Source organism: Mesocricetus auratus, unplaced genomic scaffold, assembly GCF_017639785.1.
Source record: "Mesocricetus auratus isolate SY011 unplaced genomic scaffold, BCM_Maur_2.0 Super-Scaffold_100015, whole genome shotgun sequence".
Lineage (NCBI taxonomy): Eukaryota > Metazoa > Chordata > Mammalia > Rodentia > Cricetidae > Mesocricetus > Mesocricetus auratus.
Window position 1 is genome coordinate 40,496,095 of NW_024429198.1, and position 19,517 is coordinate 40,515,611.

General features: G+C 39.0%; 1 protein-coding gene across 3 annotated transcripts in view; it reads left to right on the forward strand.

Moving 5' to 3' along the window:
- Rttn (rotatin) overlaps positions 1–19,517 on the forward strand; it is a 125,987-nt gene that overhangs the window by 98,583 nt on the left and 7,887 nt on the right. For 2 of the 3 annotated variants that reach the window (XM_005065388.4, XM_040757817.1), the window contains 8 exons: positions 2,920–3,057; positions 4,018–4,235; positions 6,742–6,847; positions 9,738–9,835; positions 11,308–11,385; positions 12,578–12,704; positions 15,283–15,482; positions 17,151–17,418. In XM_005065388.4, coding sequence (XP_005065445.2) covers positions 2,920–3,057; positions 4,018–4,235; positions 6,742–6,847; positions 9,738–9,835; positions 11,308–11,385; positions 12,578–12,704; positions 15,283–15,482; positions 17,151–17,418 — 1,233 coding nt within the window. Of the gene's footprint in view, positions 1–2,919; positions 3,058–4,017; positions 4,236–6,741; positions 6,848–9,737; positions 9,836–11,307; positions 11,386–12,577; positions 12,705–14,807; positions 15,483–17,150; positions 17,419–19,517 lie in introns of those variants that run through there. The other variant, XM_040757815.1, reaches the window with a different exon arrangement.

Here is a 19,517-nt window from a genome sequence, read left to right on the forward strand (position 1 = left end):
AAATATAGGACTGAATGAATAGCACAGTGATTGTATGTGTCAAACCCTGAATTTTGTAGACAGATATGTGTTTATATTTATCAGTGGTAGTTATCAAATATATGGGATAATATATGAATATTTGAATGTTTGATTTTTAAATATAAATGATTTATAATAGTGGATCTCATCACTTCATTTTCCTTTCTGTTCATTCATTCATTCATTTTCCCCCATAGACCAGAGATTTAATGTAGGACCTAGTACAAAGTAGGCAAGCAATTTATCACTCAGTTACCTCTCCAACCTATTTTTAATTTTTTTATCTTTAGATAGTAAATTGATTCTTGAACTAACTCTGTAGCACAGGCCACTCTTGAACTTGAAATCATATTGCTTCAACCTCGCAGTTAATCAGGAATTACAGACATATACCATGATACCTGACTTCAACTCATCCTTATTTAGTCCTTTGAATTGTGTGGCTTTACTTTGCCTAAGCAATGCCAGTCCTCAGCATAATTCATATCTATGTTAAATTTACCTCTGTGTTTGAGTTGCAATAATTTCATGCTTAGAAATTCTCTTCATGACAGCAATATTTAATTAAGCTTAGTAGGTTAGACTGCAGTCTCAACAATAATGAAATTGATTCTTATGAGAATGGGGTGAGGTAGATATTACAATGATCTGTGGTCTAACAGAATCCAGTTATAACTCACAAATTCTTTTTGTTTAGTAATTTCTCAGGTTGGGTTTTTGTAGCTACTGCTTGACTAACACTGACATTGAGTTCATGAAGATGTGCAAGGCGTTACAACATTAGTACCACCAAAACTATGGTGAAGACGATGAGTCACTTGATCTGGTCAGTACACCTGGCAAGAGGTGGTGTGACTACTACTGTGGCCTTGTAGATAGTTTTTAATTGTTCCTCCTATATATTTTATTACAAAGAATTATATAATCTTATAATTAGTTATAGAAAGTACTGCAAGGAAACATTATCAGTAATATCTGAAGGTACATTTAGCAGCTAGGTTTTTCTTGTATCTTGCAAAAGTGTAAATGCTTATTAAAAATCTTAAGGGAAACATTTTAAATTCTTTTCTTAGAAACTAAGTTTTGAATGATTTTTTATTAAACTTTGGCTATATATCTATTATGTTTCCATATATTTCTAATATATACAGGTGTGTTATTTATATCCATAAATATACTATATATTATATGATTTGTTAATTCATACATATAATTCAATGCCTTATACATAAACAAATTCAACTTAAATACTCAGTATGGTAATAAAGTTAAATGTTAATAACATTTTAAATTTACCTTCCAACTTAAATATTTTGCCATTCTTAAGCCTTTATTGAATAAAAAGAGTAAACTTTTATGAATTTTTCAGGGATATAAAAACTTGCATGTAGTGCATGAACACGTGAGTACACAGCATATCTTTAGAATTAAATTTTTATGGGATTGACAACGAGCAAACATCTAAAATACCGGTTAGCGACCTTAGCGGTAGGATAGCTGAGGAGCACTGGGACAGGTTGTGACCTGAGTCCTTGAAAGGTGCTCTCTCCGAGCCCCTCATTGGTGCCGCAGAATGCCCGGATGCTGCCTCTAGCTGACTTAGTGAAGTTTGATGAAAAGTGACAGAACTGCAGAGGTAGGACCGGAGAGTTTCCAGAGACGGCTACTGCGTCCAACTTGCATTTACACCCACAGCGGCCTCTGTGGCGGGTTAACTTCTCTAACACGGGTGCACGCAGGCAGCCGTGCTCAGTCCACTGTGCAGTGTAGTTTTCTTAGGGGATAATTCTGTCTTTGGCTCTTCAAAGGTTTTCTTTCTCTTCTGCCTTGACCTTAGCACATTGTGCTTTCCTTTTCATCCCTGCACAGGGCTGCTAGAGGGAAGAAAGAAAATAAGAGGAAGGTTTGTTTCCCAGAAGCAGCCAGTGTCATGTTTTATAATGTGTCCAGTGTGAAATTGTGCTTTATATTTACTCTATCAATTGACTTTCTGATTGTCGACGAGCAGGTTTTCATGAAGGAAAAGCTTGTGTGACTTTGTAGTAGCAGGAAGGGACATACCTTTAAGAAGCAGTAGATAAAGAGAAGCTAATTTTGCAGGCTAGTTATGCCAGTTTACCTCAGGGTAGAGTCATATGGGAAGAGAAACCTCAACTGAGAGAACACCACCATGAGATTGGTTTATGGGCAAGCCTATGGTGCATTTTCTTCCTTGATGGTTGATGTGGAGGACTCAGCTCATTGTGGGAAGTACCATTCGTGGACAAGTGGTTCGTAGAACTATAAGGAAGCAGGTTAGAAAGTCATGAGGATTAACCCAGTAAGCAGCACTCCTCCATAGCCTCTGCATCAGCTCCTGCCTCCAGGTTCCTACCTGTCCAAGTCCCTCTCTTGACTGTCCTTAATGATGAATGATGATGTGTCATTGTTAGCTGAAGTAAGCCCATTCTTTTCCATTGCTTTTGGTCACGCATAGTGTTTTATCTCAGTAATAAAAGCATAACTAGGAAAACAGTGATTATTGCTTTTCTTGAGTGCTGGAATGGGCCTTGGGAACAGATCCAGGGAGCGGGGGATTCAGCTGGCATGGAGGTCACTCACTTGTTCTCCTGCCTGGTTGGCCTGTACCTGAGCAGCAGGAGTCCACCAGGGTGGGGGTAGTGAGGTGGGGGTGTGGGGGGCTGTGGGGTGGGCCTTGGGAACAGAATCTGGGGGTGGGGCAGTTCAGCTGACAGGCGGGTCACTCATCTGATTGGTGTGGCCTGCACCTGAGCCACTGTGCAATTAATGCTTTTCACAAGTGTACACTTGATGTGTGCAATACAGTATCAGTGGTGAGTCGTGTGTTTCTGAAGAGTTCTCGTGTAAATAACTTGACGTGTTTGGGTTAACTTACAGATGTACAGTTAGCGTTGGCTTTTCATCGCACTTGGACACACTTATTCAACCTTCTGACCACACTCCTGAGGAAAGCTGGTGCTGTTTCCCTGCTTCTTATTACCACGACTCTTGCCAAGCACTGGGAGGCAGTGATTGGTAAGAAGACCCTTGAAGGATTGGGTCTCTCACCTAATAAAAATAAGATCGTCTTTGTTTTCCAAGTAGTCATGGCATAGCATAGGAAAGAATTACAGGCAGTGCCCCTGATGAGTCTCCTTTCACCCAAACTGCAGATTTGAGAAATTGCAATACATTTCAGTATGCCAAAAGCCAAGATAGAAAAGTGTCTGGTTTCATGAAAACGTGTATGTTAAGTTTATAAAACAATTAGATAAGATTTATTTTTGTTCCCAAAGAAGTCAGTCCTTTCTTTGCTATCTCCTTCTGTGTTAAATGTGCATACAGTGGAATCTCATACACAACATGGCAAGTTCTAAGACATTGTCATTATCTTTTCTCAAGAAATTTTTTATAGCATAAAAATATCAAAAATGAGGTTATTTTTCTATTTTCTGTTTCTCACTAAAATAAGCAACTGACTGTTTTTAAGTAAACTTAATTTTTTTAGTCTTACAAACTTTAACATAGCAAGAATTTACATAAATATTTATGTCTAAAATTTGTTAGTCTTTTTAATATTCATTTCACATAATTACTTTTTAAATATATTTTTAGGAAACATATAAACTAGGCTTCCATATGGGCCACACACATGCTAGACAAGCGCTGAGCCATACCTCCAGGCTCCAGCTAACATTTTCTTAGTACTGAAATAAAAATTCAGAAGTTAAAAGTCTCAGAACTTTAAATGTTAGCTCAAAGTAGACATCCCTGTGTATACATACTGAAAAACTCCCATAATGGAAAGTTAAACAGATTTCTTAACACAGTATGTGGCCTTAATACTGACTTTTTTCTTATACATGTTCTATTGACAGCTTAGTATCATTAAAAATAAGAATGCTATAAATATAACTCCTAAAACCAATCTGATTAATTTCCTCCTTTGTTTTTGAAGTCTTCGAGCATTTACCTTTGAAATCATTCTCCCTTCAGATGCATTGTGCAGATGTGTGGGCTTGTCAGTCAGGTGCCCTGCCCTGAGTGTTGCCAGCCTCCAGTTCCTGTCTGTTCTGTTGGCTGAGGAGCAAAAGAGGCATCTCCAGGACAAGGACAGAACAAATGCATGCGAGGCCCCAACACTGGCTTCACTTCTTGATGGAACTAAGGAAAGTCCTAAATCTTCAGAGCGACTACATGAAACAATTCTCCAGGTGTGTTTGTTTCCTAGACTATGTATCTTTAAAGGAATTCACTTTCAGTATTCATCATTTAAAAATTTTCAGTCATATTTATTAAATAATCAATGTTTATTTTTTGATTAAGTAAACAATATAATACAAAAGTTCAAACAGATTAGCAAGTATAAATAAGGCTTTAAGAATACCTCATGTAAAGCTGCACTTTTTTTTTACTAGCACTCTGTACCTGTGCTGCTCCAGTGTGTGTGTGTGTGTGTGTGTGTGTGTGTGTGTGTGTGTGTGTGTGTGTGTGTGTAGATTAAACCCAGGACATCTTACATGTTAGGCAAACATTCTATGAATAAGTTGTATCCCCAGCTTTTTTTATTTTGAGACAAATTCTAAGTTGCCCAGGTTGGCCTTGAACTCACCCTGTAATCTAGGCTACTTTAGGTTCTTCCTGTCTCAGCTATTTGCTTATCTGACATTACAGGCCTGGGCCTTAAGGGCTAGCTTACCATAAGTGTAGTTTGGCTGGTAGAGTGCTGGAATCCCAGCACTCAGGAGGTAGAGGCAAGAAAAGCACGACTTCAAGGTCATTCTCCAGCTACATAGAGTTCAAGACCAACATCAGACATATGGGACCCCGATGCAGAGATGGGTGGGAGTGCCTTTTAATACTGCTTTATGATTTTTTTATTCACCTCTTTGAAATGTGAAAAAGTGATAGAATTTTGTGTTTCCATCTCAGCTAGATATAATTCACACAGTTGTTCGCTCTGCTGATTTGTCATGATCTTTGTTGCTTTGAACTTGGAAATTTTTCTCTTTTCTCAAGATCATTATGACATGAACTATTTGTACATTTTTAGCATCTGCCTTGGCTGTTGGAATGCAGAGAATGCTGGTAGAAAGGCAAAAACAAGCGAGAAATGAGATGACAGAATTTTTATGTCATAAGATCAGAAGAGTATGCTATTTCTAGGTAGAAAGAGGAAGAGGGAAATTAATAGGGTGTAATGATATGTATGAAAATGTTACATGAAACTCATTTCTTTGTATGGTACTAGAAATTTAACTCCAGTTCCAGGGGATCCAGTGCCCTCTTTCAATTGACTTCCTTGGATTCTTTTTTTTTTTTTTTTTTTTTAAGTTTAAATTTAGATTAGAAACACGGTTGCTTCACAAGTCAGTTCCAGGTCCCTCTCCATTTCCCTCCCCTCCTCCCGTGTCCTCACCCAACCCCCCCCCCATTTTCCCCTCATTTCCCCAGGGAGGGTGAGGCCCTCCATGGGAGTGTCCATAGTCTGTCATTTCCTCCAATGCAGGGCCTAGACCCTGCCCCAAGAGTTCAGGGTGAGGGTGCATCTCACATTGTTGGATGGGAGTCCAAAGTCCATGTGTATACTCGGGATGAATACTGATCTACATTCATGCACTTAGGTACACACAAATATACATAAAATATGTAAATCTTAAAAAAGAAAAAAAACTGGATGCTGCCTTATTGTCTTACTTTCTGTCTCATTAACAAACTTTAGTTCTCAGATCATTACATTTTAAAGAGTTTTACAAACAAGAAAAAAAATTCATACCTTTTTGTAAGTTATTTTTCCATCCAATATAGTAACTGGTTTTCTAACTTAGGCCTTATCAGAACACTTTATTAATAGAACAAGTCTCGCTTTAGTCAGCATGTATTCCTCTTAGGTGTTTAAATGACTTACCTCAGAGAAGAGTGCTGTGAGAATCATGTGCTCACCCTTTGCCTTCTGTCCTCTCTGAGAAGACCAGAGACTCAGGAAGTCTAGCGTCTTCCTCTAGCCAGTCCTGCTGGATCTGGTGAGATACCAAGTTGTAGCTGGGACAAGCAGAAGACTTCGTTTCCTAACAGTGTGTGTTCCATTAGATTTGTTGTTAAGATGAGCCAGCTTATAATAAGCTATTTGTTAAACTCTACTTTATCTTGCTCTCTGTTTCCTTAAAACATTGTAATGTTATTTATTATAAAGTTTGTTGTTTATTACCGTTTGGTGCTACAATGAGCATTACATCTATATAACTACTTCCCTTCTGTCTCTTCCACTCTTCCTGTGATTCCCCCATTCATGAAATCTTTATTATTATTACATATATATGGATATATTTACACACACATGTGTGTGTGTGTCTGTACACACATACACATATAACCTACTGAATCCAATCAGCTTTGCTTGTGTGTACGTATGTCCCGGGATGCTCATTGGAGATTAGGTAATGAAGGACAACAACAATAGTGTGTATTGTGTTAGGGGTCTGACCAACCAACTCAAGGGAAATTTCTTGTGCTTGGTAATGGGGTCTTCACTAGGTAGTCTGTGTCATAACTTCATTTAAAGTATGTGTGTATGTACTATATACATATGCACATATTATATATAGTTTTAGGTACTCATAAAATAATATTATTTTCAAATATCTTTAGTGTTATTGATTGCTTCTCTTTTCTTTCCTTCTAATTGACCCCTTACTCCTGTTTTGTCTGTGCTCTCTGCAGTGTTATGAAGGAAAATCCCCCAAAGATGTCCTGAAAAGAGTTGCTGCAAATGCACTGATGTCACTTCTGGCTGTCAGCAGAAGATCGCAGAAGCATGCTTTGAGAGGTGATCTTCATCATCAGACATTTATATGGCAGCTTTACAATCATATTTTCTTTTTTAATTTTTAAATTTAAATTAGAAAAAAAGCTTGCTTCACATGTCAATCCCAGCTCCTCCTCATCCCCCCAGCCCCCTTCAACTCTCCCCCAAACCCCCACCCAATCCCCAATCTGTTGCAGGATTCCGCCTGGGTCCCATTGCCACTTTAGCCCCCAAATAACACACAAGACAGACACTATATTAATTATGAAGCTGTTGGCTCTTTGCTATGGTTTCTAATCGGCTAGCTCTGACTTAATCATTAACCCATAATCACCAATATATATTTTTAATAAGGACTTATCTTTCCGAGAACACAGACTTGTGTTCTCTTCTCCAGGGATCACATCAAGATGACTCTCTTCACTACATTTTCCAGAATCCTCCTAGACTCCTAGTCCTACCTATCTTGCTTCCCTATTGGCCAACAGTGCTTTATTTACATATACTCAGAAGGACTTTCCCCATTGTTTCCTCTTTTCTGTGTAAACAGAAAAGTTTTAACTTTAACATAGTCCAATTATATATAAAAGAACAGTTATCAAGCAAGAACTATAGTTACAATATTTAGTTCATTAACATTTAGTAAGATTTAAAGATAGTATTTTATCATCTATCCCATTTTTGTGAGTCTAAAGTCTTATATGTAACTTGTCTTTTATCATAACTAAGGAAAACTATAACTATCTGCCTTTAACTCCATCAAAGACTACAGAAGGATATTGACAGAGACATCTTGTTACCTGGATAGTCACCCAAAGTTCCTCTGTAATCTTGGGGCATCCATCTTCAGCCCATAAGCCACAATGTGTCTGGAAGACTTCTCAGCAAAGCAGGAAATTTTAAACTGTCCACCTGTATTGGCAGTTTGTCAGTCATATTTCTGTGTCCTGTAGAATGTCTAGCAGACTCTTCCAAGAAGCACAAACCTTGTAGGACTGTCCAAGTTCAGCGGTCACTTTCCTGTGGGTCCTGTATGTCTATTAAACATTAACAACAAGAGCAGTTTCTTGACCAAATGGCTTATCTTGCCATGTAGAAAGCTAACTCCATAACGAGTTTCTTCGATGCCAATCTTCCTCTCAGACATAATTGGTGTGTCAGAAGCAGTTGTGTCTCACTATCATGAAAAACCCTAAACCATTTAAATGCCATATATTCTGTAGGTCTTTGAAAGCTTTGAAGAATATCTATCCACCACTCCACTCTCCAAGGAGGGTGAGTTCCTTCATGGGGGAATCTCCAAAGTCTGTCATATCGTCTGTGGCAGGGCCTAGGCCCTCCCCCATGTGTCCACACTGAGAGAGCATCCCTCCATGTGGAATGGACTCCCAAAATCCATCTGGATGCCAGGGATAAATGCTGATCTACTGCCCGAGGCCCCAAAGAATTCCGAGGCCTCCTCATTGACACCCAAGTTCAGGGTGTCTGGATCAGTCCCATGCTGGCCTCTCAGCTATCAGTCTGGGGTCCTGTGCTCCCCTTGTTCAGGTCAGCTGTTTTTATAGGTTTTACCCGCCAAGTCTTAACCCCTTTGCTCATCACTCCTCCTTCTCTGCAACTGGGTCCCAGGATTTAGTTCAGTGTTTTGCTGTGGGTGTCTGCCTCTGCTTCCTTTATCCACTGGATGAAGGCTCTAGGATGGCATACAAGGAAGTCGTCATTCACAGTGTGGGGGAAGGGCATTTAAGGTAGCTTCTCCACTATTGGTTAGATTGCCAGTTGGTGTCATCGTTGTAGGTCTCTGGACATCTCACTAGTGTCAGATCTCTCTTCAAACCTATAGCAGCTCCTCATATTTTCTACTGCTCATTTATTTAAATTTTCTTTGAACTAAAAATATAAAGGAATTACAGTAAGACCTCAATGATATTTAAAGTTTTTAGCAGTACAGTAATCAATTGATTGCTTTCACTTCTTTACTTATTTTTAAGATTTATTTTATTTTTAATTATGTGTATGTATCTATGTTTGTATGTTTGTATGTATGTATGTATGTGTGTGTGTGTGTGTGTGTGTGTGTGTGTGTGTGGGTATGTTCATGTGGGTGCAGTTGCTTATGGAGGGCAGGAAAAGGTATTGGATCCCTTAGAAGTGTAGTTACAGCATGCTTTGAGTTGCCTGGCATGGGTTCTGGGAACTGAACTCAGGTTCTTTGCAAGAGCAAAATGTGAAGTATCTTAACCCCACCCCCCCAGCCATATCTCTCCAACCCTACATTCATTGCATTTAAAATACAAAAAGGGTAGGCTGGGAATACAGTGCTTAGTAAACACAGGACCCTGGAGTTTGACCCCAGTACTGGAAAATCAATCAATCACTCAATAATACAAAGATGATGCTGGTAGATTATGTGTTTCTATTTCCATGTAATGATTGTTACTCTGGAGATTCTGTCTCTCTGTCTGTCTGTCTGCCTGTCTCAAACTTTAGCCTATTATTCAGCTTCACAATTATTAGCATACACAAGCATATTTTGTATCTCTAACAGACCCAAACACAGTTTTTATGGTATAGTAAAGACAGTAATATCAAATGAGCAGTATTTTTATACCAATTTGCACACTACAAGGTGATGGTTTCTCTTCCGGACATCAGGGATTACATATAGGTCTGAGAGATGAAAGAAAGTAATAGGAGCACAAAACCCATCAGTTTGACTAATGACTTGCTGCTAAGATGAAGCATGCATAAAGTAGATATGGAAACTCTCATTATGGAAACAAGTGGGCTTCAATAGGGTGCTCCTTTTTCCCATGTTAATTCATCATTTTCTCACAGTTAGATTTATACAGGTTTTCCGTGATGTTTATACGGGTAAAGGTCCTTAACTATTGCAGGCTTTTTCTTTCAGCTGGTCTCATAGAGAACTGCATGGAACAAATGAAACATATCAATGCTCAACTGAACCTGGATTTGCTGAGGCCTGGGAAAGCAACACTGAAAAAAAAGGTGACGTCAAGGTTTGAATTCTTCTGTAAGGGAACATGGATAAAGGGACCATGTCTGCATTGCTTTTATGCCTAAAATGTGCACAAAGTTGAAATCAGTGTTGGACTTAGAACATAGGTAGAGGCAGTTAAATTGCTGCGATTAATTCTCATTTGAAAATCTTTAAGTAAGACTTGTACGTTGTTCAGTATTGTTATGCACAGTTAAAATGTGCACATTCACATGATATATTGCAAAAATATTTTATACAATGGAATGTATGAATAAAGTATAAGTTGTCTAGGGAATGAAATCTCTAACAACTGTAATTTGTTATATGTTTATATGTCAGGCATAGTTCATACATTTCAAATTTATTATCTCATGAATAAACACTTGTAGCGACATAGTCACAGAATCCTGAGATTGATGAGACAATTTCCTTCCATGATTCCCAGATGTTTGTTCTAGCATTGAATTGCTTGACTATGTATATAAATTGTACTTTCATGTAAACACAATATAACATAGTGGCTATATATTACCTGTGGCTAGCAATAATTGTGAGCAGTAACATTTACACCACTTTTTTTCAGAAAATGAATGTACATGTGTATAATATTTAAATATACAAATATATATTCTACTTATTATGTAAATTTGTTCTAATATGCATAATAGGAGAAAGACGGAAAGTAGTTATATAGATGCAATGCTCATTGACAAAGGACTCAAAAAAAGATTATAAAAAACAAACAAATAGAGTAATCATATGACAGGAAATGCTGGCACCCATGTGGGGAAAGGGAAACACTCATTCACTGTTGTTGGGATTACGTACTAATACAAGTAGTCTGGAAATCTATGCGCAGAATAGTTTGTATGTAAAAACTATTAAGGAAACAAGAAGGAGGTGGGGAGATGGCCCCATGTTTAGAATACCTATTACTCGTTCAGAAGACTTGAGTTCAGTTCCAGAGGATGCAGTGTCCTCTTCTGGTGTTTGACATACTGCGTTCACATTAACATTCCCATACATGGAGTCATATACATAATTCCAAAGTTAATCAAATCTTTAAAAAGAAAGACAAAGCTTTATTAATAGTTTACCTGGTACATGGTAACAGAATCCATGCTTGACAACTTCTTTTCCTGCTTTTTATTTTCATGCCTAGCCAAAAGCCCTACTACATCATTGAGAAAGTCAGACCTGCCCTCCTTTATGGGGATGAGCATAGAGACTATTTTATATCTGAGTTTCTCCTTGCCTGATGGGACAGAAACAGTTTTTGCTTTTTTTTGTTTTTTTTTTTCTTTTTTTGCAGTACATTGCTTCTTGAGATGTGGTCATCATACCTTGCCTGTTTCCATAAAGTGTTGGTGTTTAGACACCATTACTGCACAACTGAAGTGTGCTGTGACCCCAAAGGAGGGAATTACTATTTCTAAAAAGTACTGCCTTCATGTCTTTCAACTTCTTTGTGTCTATACAGGAGGATGGCTTTATTAAAGAGTTAAGCATTACCATGCAGCTCCTACGGAATTGTCTTTATCAAAATGAAGAATGTAAAGTAAGTATATAAGGAAGAAGCAAAGTCAGTCTTAGGCAATTAGCCTCCAGCCACGTTGAGGACAGGAGATTTAGTTTCCAGACAGGGATAGCATTTACCCCAGGTTTGCAGTCTGAGGCTTGGTGGAGAGCATTGTACTCTGAGGATTCATGGAGACAGGATCACCCATTTCAGTGTGAGGTAGAGATAAGAGCTAGTAGCTTGACTGCTTTGCTTTTCTGAACCCCAGTATCTGTCTCTGGGTTTTCACTATTCATGTTATACACGATATGGAAAGGAATGGGGTATTCTTTACAGAGCTCTTTAACAGTGTTTTATAGGTGAAGATGTTACTGACGGCAGCTGAGCCAGAACAGCCCTCAAAACCACAAACTGATGTCATCAACTTCTATCTCTCTCTCTCTCTCTCTCTCTCTCTCTCTCTCTCTCTCTCTCTATCTATCTATCTATCTATCAATCTGTTGCTTCCAATTTTTTTTGTAGCCAATGTTTATTTTGAGGTTGCTGCTAACCTATTGGCTGTTTTCAGCAAACAATTACCACAGCACACACATATATTATTCTGGGTCAGGGCAAGGAAGAATACATAATTTAATATTAAAGTTATGCATTTAGCTTAGGTTGTCAAAGCTGATGATGTGAGAAATCCAAGGGATACATTATTCTCTTACAGGCAGGTTAAACCTAAAACAGGTTGAGCACAGAGTAGGACATCAAATTAAGCATATAGTTGTAAATAATTTAAAGGCATATTATAACTTGGTCTGGAGGCCTAGACAAAGTTCAACCTCTTTGGGGTCAAGAGCTATTTTCAGAAAACTCTCTCCTCAGGCATGCTATATACACCTTAAGAAAAGAACAAAAGCAGACTCTTTAGAGAACTTTCTTGGCTACAAATCTCTGTCTCTGGACTTTGTCTGAGCCTTTTCAAGAGTTTATTTTTTGCTGAGGGGTAATCACTTTCCTGCATACCTTACATGTTATGGAAACTGTTTTCTACATTCTTTTCGCACTAATATATCCTAGTCACCCTTCCTGAGGCTGGGCAGGCTCCTGACTGAGGGAAGGAACCTCCTTATATGCATTAACAATGAATTAAACTATTGTGTGTGTAGGTGACAGCTTTTGGTGTATTTGAACCTGATTTCACATGTCCAGACTAATGGCTGTTCATATTTCCTTTCCAAAACAGGTGGCTGCTCTTGAAGCACGTCTTGTGCCCGTTCTGCACTCTCTTTGGCCTTGGCTTTTGATGGAGGATTCACTGATGCAAATTGCCTTGCAGTTGCTTTGTGTCTATACTGCTAATTTTCCAACTGGTAACTAGAATCCAGTGTTGTTTTCTGTAATAAATTAAAGTACTAGTTGCATATGATATTATTAAGCTGAACTAGAAAAATATATTGATACGTTTCTCCTTATAAGTATATTAGTCAAAGGCAAAATTTCTTATGAGTCCTATAACTCCAAGAATTTTAAGTCTATGTTGTTGACCTGGGAGAGTCATTGGGTAGTTCAGGAAGTAGATTGGACTGATTATATGAATGTGGGACACTGTATCCAGTGAGAACATCCAGAAGGTGAAAGTTTATGAAAAAGATACGTGAAGTTTAGAACCTTTGTAGATTTTAGAACAGGAGACAGGCATGATGGAAGTTTTCTCAAGCTGCTCTTGGTTTTGTGAAAGGTGGTGTCACTGAGGCTCCCTTCATATTCATTCCCTTGGTGGGTACTATCTTGACAGCCTATTGAGTATTAGACTGTGAGGGGAACATGAGGATAGATGGTTCTAGGAAGAGAAGAGGTGTGAAGTCACTGTTTTAGAAGGGAGAGGAAGTAAATGTGTTGGGTGTGTTTAGTGCCCATATGGTCAGACATAGGTGGTTTTACTGGTCAGCAAGTATGTATGATTTCTTCTGGAAACATTCAATAGCTCAGAAGTAGAGGTGTCCATCCAGCAAAGGACGCACAGGGAAGAGATGGGAAATAAAGTCGACTATGAGCCCATCTTGTCACTGCTACATGCCATGATAAGGTATTTTTTAATAGTCCAGTACCTTAGGCTATCTGATTGACCAGTCTACTGAGGTGGTCTCCTGCTTATGACAGAGTGAAGCTCGCAAGCTACCATTCTGTGTCTGATTGTAAATCGGGATTGTCCCTCGTCCTTCTGCTACTGCTTTCTCTGTCCCTTTCTTCTTCTTGGACAATCTCTTCCCCGTGTCTGCTATCACGACCTTCCCTGCAGTGTAGCCAGCTCAGCATAGCCTGTCTCTGAAATGTGGTGTCTCTCCTTTACTTATCCTTGCCTTATCTGAGGACCTAGGAAAGTGAGAGAGATAAAAAGTGAGTTGCTAATTGTGAAACAGAAGTACATAAAACTATTTTGTGCTATGTGCATCCGCATCCTTAAACTTTATAAGAATATTAGAGGTGGTTAAGGTACCACTAACCTGAGCAGAAATCTTCTTTTTCTGTTTGATGTGTTTCTTTTTTCTTTGTTTTGTTTATCTGAAAAGGTCTTTATTTTGATATTGAAAAATGAAACAATAATATTTCCATATCACTCATTTTATATAATATGTTCATATGAGTCACTTTAAACAAATCTAATGCACTCTCCTGAGGGGTAAGATTTGAAAGCATTTTTCATTGGGTTCACTATGTGCAAGTTTTAGTTATTTGTACTTCCATACAAATATTCCATGCATTATTTCACATGTGATGAAAGATAGGTAATTGAAAAATGCAGTAACCAGGGCTCAAATCCAAGTTTATTGTCTTTCTTTTCAATAAATATTATAATACAGAAAAATCCTGGCCACTGTCCTGGAGCAGGGATTCAAATTTCCCTAAGTTATCCCCTTCAGAGTCTCAAGAATCTCATTTGTAAGATGAGAAACTTAGGCATGGTTTTCTCTGTTTTTAAAATCTACGTGTTTGTGGAAGATTAGGAGGATGTGCTATCCCAGGACAACTGTCCAGATTTGGAAATGATCTTATAGGACTAGTTTCAGATTTGGAATGATCTACTTGGCCTCTTCCCAGCTATCTTCATTTTCAATGTATACAGACATTATGAACAAGGCAAACCAGAAATTTGGAGCCTGATGTCATGGTTTTCTGTTTAATCCATACTCTACTTATCCTTATTATTTGATGTGTTTCTACGCAAAAATGCATCATTAATGAAAACATTGGTATTTGAATATAGCTATAAAGTTGGGAATACAGGAAATATTTCTACTTACCATGTGTGAGTTTATTTCATAGACTGTCAGATTCTGTTGTGACTATATAAACTGTTCTACTTTCATGAACTTTCACAAGGTAATTTTACTTTGGCTTTGGGTTACAAAGAAGTCACCAAAACATATTTCTAACTCTCATGTTTTTTTTTTTTTTTAACCTAATTTACTCAGAGAGCACTGAACTCTGGAGAGCCACAGATACCACTGCTTGCTTCTGCTACCTACGAGCTGTTTGACCTTTAACCTCCCATGATCAGCTTCTTATGAGTTCTTTATCTTTACCTGGGTGCTATGGAAAATGGTGTTTGAGCTGTCTCAGTTACCTCTCATGACTAAAATCCTGTTCTTTCACATGGGTGTTTATTTAGATACCTTTTTATGAATTGTTAAAAACCTATTATGCTAATCTAATCTTTTCTTTAAAAAAAAAAGTTGGCATTTTAGTGCTCCATTGAGATAATTAGGCCCTGAGTGGGGACAGTCAATCTGTTGGGTTGAAGGTACATGTCAGCATTAGGTTTTGGTGCTTATTTGCAGTTCATAGGTGGATGACTATTTTGGCAGATGTATATGTTTACCACTTTGTGCTTTTAAAAACTAGGAAATGAGACTGAGGCAACTCTGTGACAGGCTTTTTCTTTTGAAGGCTGCAGTTCTCTTTGTTGGTCAAATTATGGACAGTATGTTCAAACTGCCCACAGGGGCACTCTGAGCAGCTCCCTGATACTGTGTATCCTGAAGCTTGCTTCTCAGATGCCTGCAGAGAACACCACCATTCAGCAGATGGTTTTTATGTTTCTTTCAAACCTGGCCTTATCTCATGACTGCAAGGGAGTAATTCAGAAGGTAAGCACTTAGTTTCTCCTATATGTTATAAAAGAATTGTTTGGAAAAGTAATCCTGTCAATCAAATTCTAGAAGTAAGTTTCTAAGGCTGTTTTATTATAATTTCAAGACACTATTTTAAAGGTTTGTAAAAGAATCAAGAAGGTAATCATTTAAAGCCAGCTTGGGAGGCCCTAAAACTGAAACAGGAGTAGACTCTGATTATGCCATGTCCTTTTAGTTATCTTCATCGCTTTTGAATTGTGTTTACCTCAAAAACAGTGATTTTAGAAAAAAATACTGGTATCATGCAAATAAAGTATTCCATCTATAGACAGATCAGTCGCACAGTAGCAATTTCTGTTCATGTTATGAGACAGAAAGCTGTATGAAGTCAAAGCCCCTTTGCCCCATTTATGTTTTCGTTCTTGATGGCATATAGTGCCATTTTCTGAGGTCTGTGGATCTGCAATTCTAAAGCTTTACCTCTTATCACTAATTCTAACTGAGTGTATAAAAGGAGTAAATGAGTCAGATTCTAGTACATGTGTACAGGAAGCAGAGTGTCCTTATAATTATATGTGAACAGAATCCCTACTTGTGAATATCTTTTAAATTTCAATATTATCAGATCAGTTACTTACTAATGACAGTGATTTGAATTTTTTTTTTTGGGTTGGAGGTCAAACAGGATTCATAGGAGCTGAGTATCACCCTCTACTATTTCCTGTCTCTGAACCCCAATAGATAGTTTGAGTGTAATCACCAAATAAATAGAAATGTCTCTCTTTCTAAGGAAATGGATTGATTGTCTTACTATGGAAATATTTTCAATAATGTATTGAGCTCACTCTAGCTCATGTGAGTGTCTTCATTCCATTTTTTATAAGTTTCTTAAGTCTTTTGTAATGTTGTCTTGAAATCAGCCTTGGTAGGAGCATTCATACCATGTAACTTGGCAAGCACTATAATCATGATTTGCCTCACCCTCATTCAGTCAGTTTGTTTACTAGCATACGGTTAGATTGTTTCTTTAAATACATGCTGATATTTCTGCCATTCATTCATACGTATGCATGTGTATATTTATATACATGCCGTATATGTCATGTTTGTATATGTATATTTGAATATATTTCTTTATACATCTTTTCATATATACATATGTGGATTAAACACAAGAACTCATCTTGAGCCAGATGTATGGGATTACCTTCTTCAAAATGAGAGGCATACACATGGTCATAAATTTAAGGAGAAAACACCTGTACCTATAACGATCTAAAACACCTTCACTCCTACCAGAGTTGTCAACTCCCATGTACGATGGATTTGGGTTTTCTTTCCTTTCCTCCCACAAGATGTCTTTAATGAGTAGCAAAACTGCCAGAAGACAGATAAGAAAGAGAACTCAGGAAGCCTACTCTAAATTATCAGTCATAATAATTGAGTTGACTATAGTTTGTTTCATCGATTTTTAGGGAAAAAATAGTAGGAATTAAAATTTAAGCACTATTTTTTTCTTGTGGTTACATTTATACTTGGAAATTGTGTAGGTGAAGTTTTTGGAAGAAAGAGAAATTAAAACTAGGGGAAAAGATATTAAAATGCTAGTTAATTGGTCACTAAGAGACTGGGAAAATAATGAAAAAACCTGAAAAGAAAATAATATTCTGTGCTTGCCCACAGAGCAACTTCCTACAGCACTTCCTGTCCCTGACATTGCCTAAAGGAGGAAATAAACATCTCAGCAATCTGGCCATTCTGTGGTTGAAGTTACTCCTGAACATATCATTTGGTGAAGATGGCCAGCAAATGATCCTGAGGCTGGATGGCTGCTTAGACTTACTCACAGAGATGAGTAAATACAAGCATAAGAGCAGCCCTTACTTACCTCTGCTGATTTTTCATAACATCTGCTTCAGTCCTGCTCATAAGCCCAAAATCCTAGCTAATGGTAAGAAGCCACATTGTGGACTCCTTTCGCACGTGTTGTGATGTTTAGACCTTTCTACTCAGATTGTAACACAAAATAGCTCTATAATTCCCCAGATATTTCTTAAATACCTGCCGTGCTTAAAGCCCTGTGTGAGGCATGGACAGGCCGGGGTGTGTGTGTGGGGTGTGGGGGTAGGTATTCAAGGATGGGTCTAGCCTCTGGGTGTTGATCACCAGCTGTCATTCCAGCGGACCACTAGGTACAGGAGGTAGCTGGGAAAGAGCAGCGGTAGGCTGGGCTTCTCTCTTTCTCCCTGTACCTCTGTCTCTTCTGGACCTGCTGTTACTCTAATTCCCCCTCACTGCTTATCTATCTTCCAGCAAGTGAACTCTCTGTAGAACAGCTGTCCCAGTTGTAACTCCTGTCCTTCACCCTGCCCTGTGTCCCTCCCTTCCTATGCCAGTCCCCTCCCCCATCCTGCCTTTCTCACTATCTGACATACTATGAATTACATATGTGACTTTTTTCTATGCCCTTTACGATGGGACATACGCTATTTGGATTCAAGAGGTTTTTGTGTATGTATCTATTACCTATGGTTGTGCCTTTCACCAGGAAGCACTCCTTTAAGCATTTAGTAATTAAGAGAAATCCTGAAAGGCAGAGTTGAAAGCCACAACCAGAAAGGGAACTTAGCCTTCTAGGCTTCATTCTCTGAGATGTAGGATAACTGGAGGCAATTCAGGAGTCCAGAGGGGAAAGAGAAACAAGCAAGGAATCGGAGGAGTCTGTTTCTGAAACCACAACTACCAAGCAGATGCGAGTGAATTTCATGTGGAATTGTATGGCAGACACCCTATTGTGATGGGCGTGGGGTGGGAGGTGGCCTTCAGCTGCCTGTCCATCTGGTCCTGAATGCACATCTCACCTCACACCGCTTCTCTGAGACTAAATTCTCTGTCCACAAGACACTTCCTTCTTTGTTTTCATAAGAAGCAGTTTATAAAAACACAGAAAGTGCTGAGCCTTGTTGCTAGACTATGGTAGATAGTTTAAGATATTAGTCGCCCTTTCCTTCCATGTGTTACACCTAATTTTTCTCAGAGACTTTACCACCCCAAGTTTTCCAACTGAATAGAAGTGACACTGTGCTCATGTTTTGTGTGCATATAGTAGTGCTTCTGTGAAACAGTTATAGAATTGCTGAAAATGTTATACAGAAAACTTTTCGGGTTCAGCCACTTCCCAACTCACCTGAATTGACCATGGGTTTGTACCCAGTCTTCCGCCACTGCTCCCTGGGAGATTGCAGCAGTGGCTATCATTCAGTCCTCTTCTTCCGCCACTCCTCCCTGGGAGATTGCAGCAGTGGCTATCATTCAGTCCTCTTCTTCCGCCACTCCTCCCTGGGAGATTGCAGCAGTGGCTATCATTCAGTCCTCTTCTTCCGCCACTCCTCCCTGGGAGATTGCAGCAGTGGCTATCATTCAGTCCTCTTCTTCCGCCACTCCTCCCTGGGAGATTGCAGCAGTGGCTATCATTCAGTCCTCTTCTTCCGCCACTCCTCCCTGGGAGATTGCAGCAGTGGCTATCATTCAGTCCTCTTCTTCCGCCACTGCTCCCTGGGAGATTGCAGCAGTGGCTATCATTCAGTCCTCTTCTTCCGCCACTCCTCCCTGGGAGATTGCAGCAGTGGCTATCATTCAGTCCTCTTCTTCCGCCACTCCTCCCTGGGAGATTGCAGCAGTGGCTATCATTCAGTCCTCTTCTTCCGCCACTCCTCCCTGGGAGATTGCAGCAGTGGCTATCATTCAGTCCTCTTCTTCCGCCACTGCTCCCTGGGAGATTGCAGCAGTGGCTATCATTCAGTCCTCTTCTTCCGCCACTCCTCCCTGGGAGATTGCAGCAGTGGCTATCATTCAGTCCTCTTCTGCTTCGTCTGCTTTGCTCCTCACATCTCTAACGTGAGGGGAATAATAAGCTCCATTCAGGTGATGAGATGCACACAGATCATCTGCTGACAGCCCTGATTTTTGGGATCAGCTCAATAGCATCTGGTATTGTTTATTCCCCGTTCTCAGAGCAAGTGTTTCTTGTCCCCCTGCTAATTACAACCT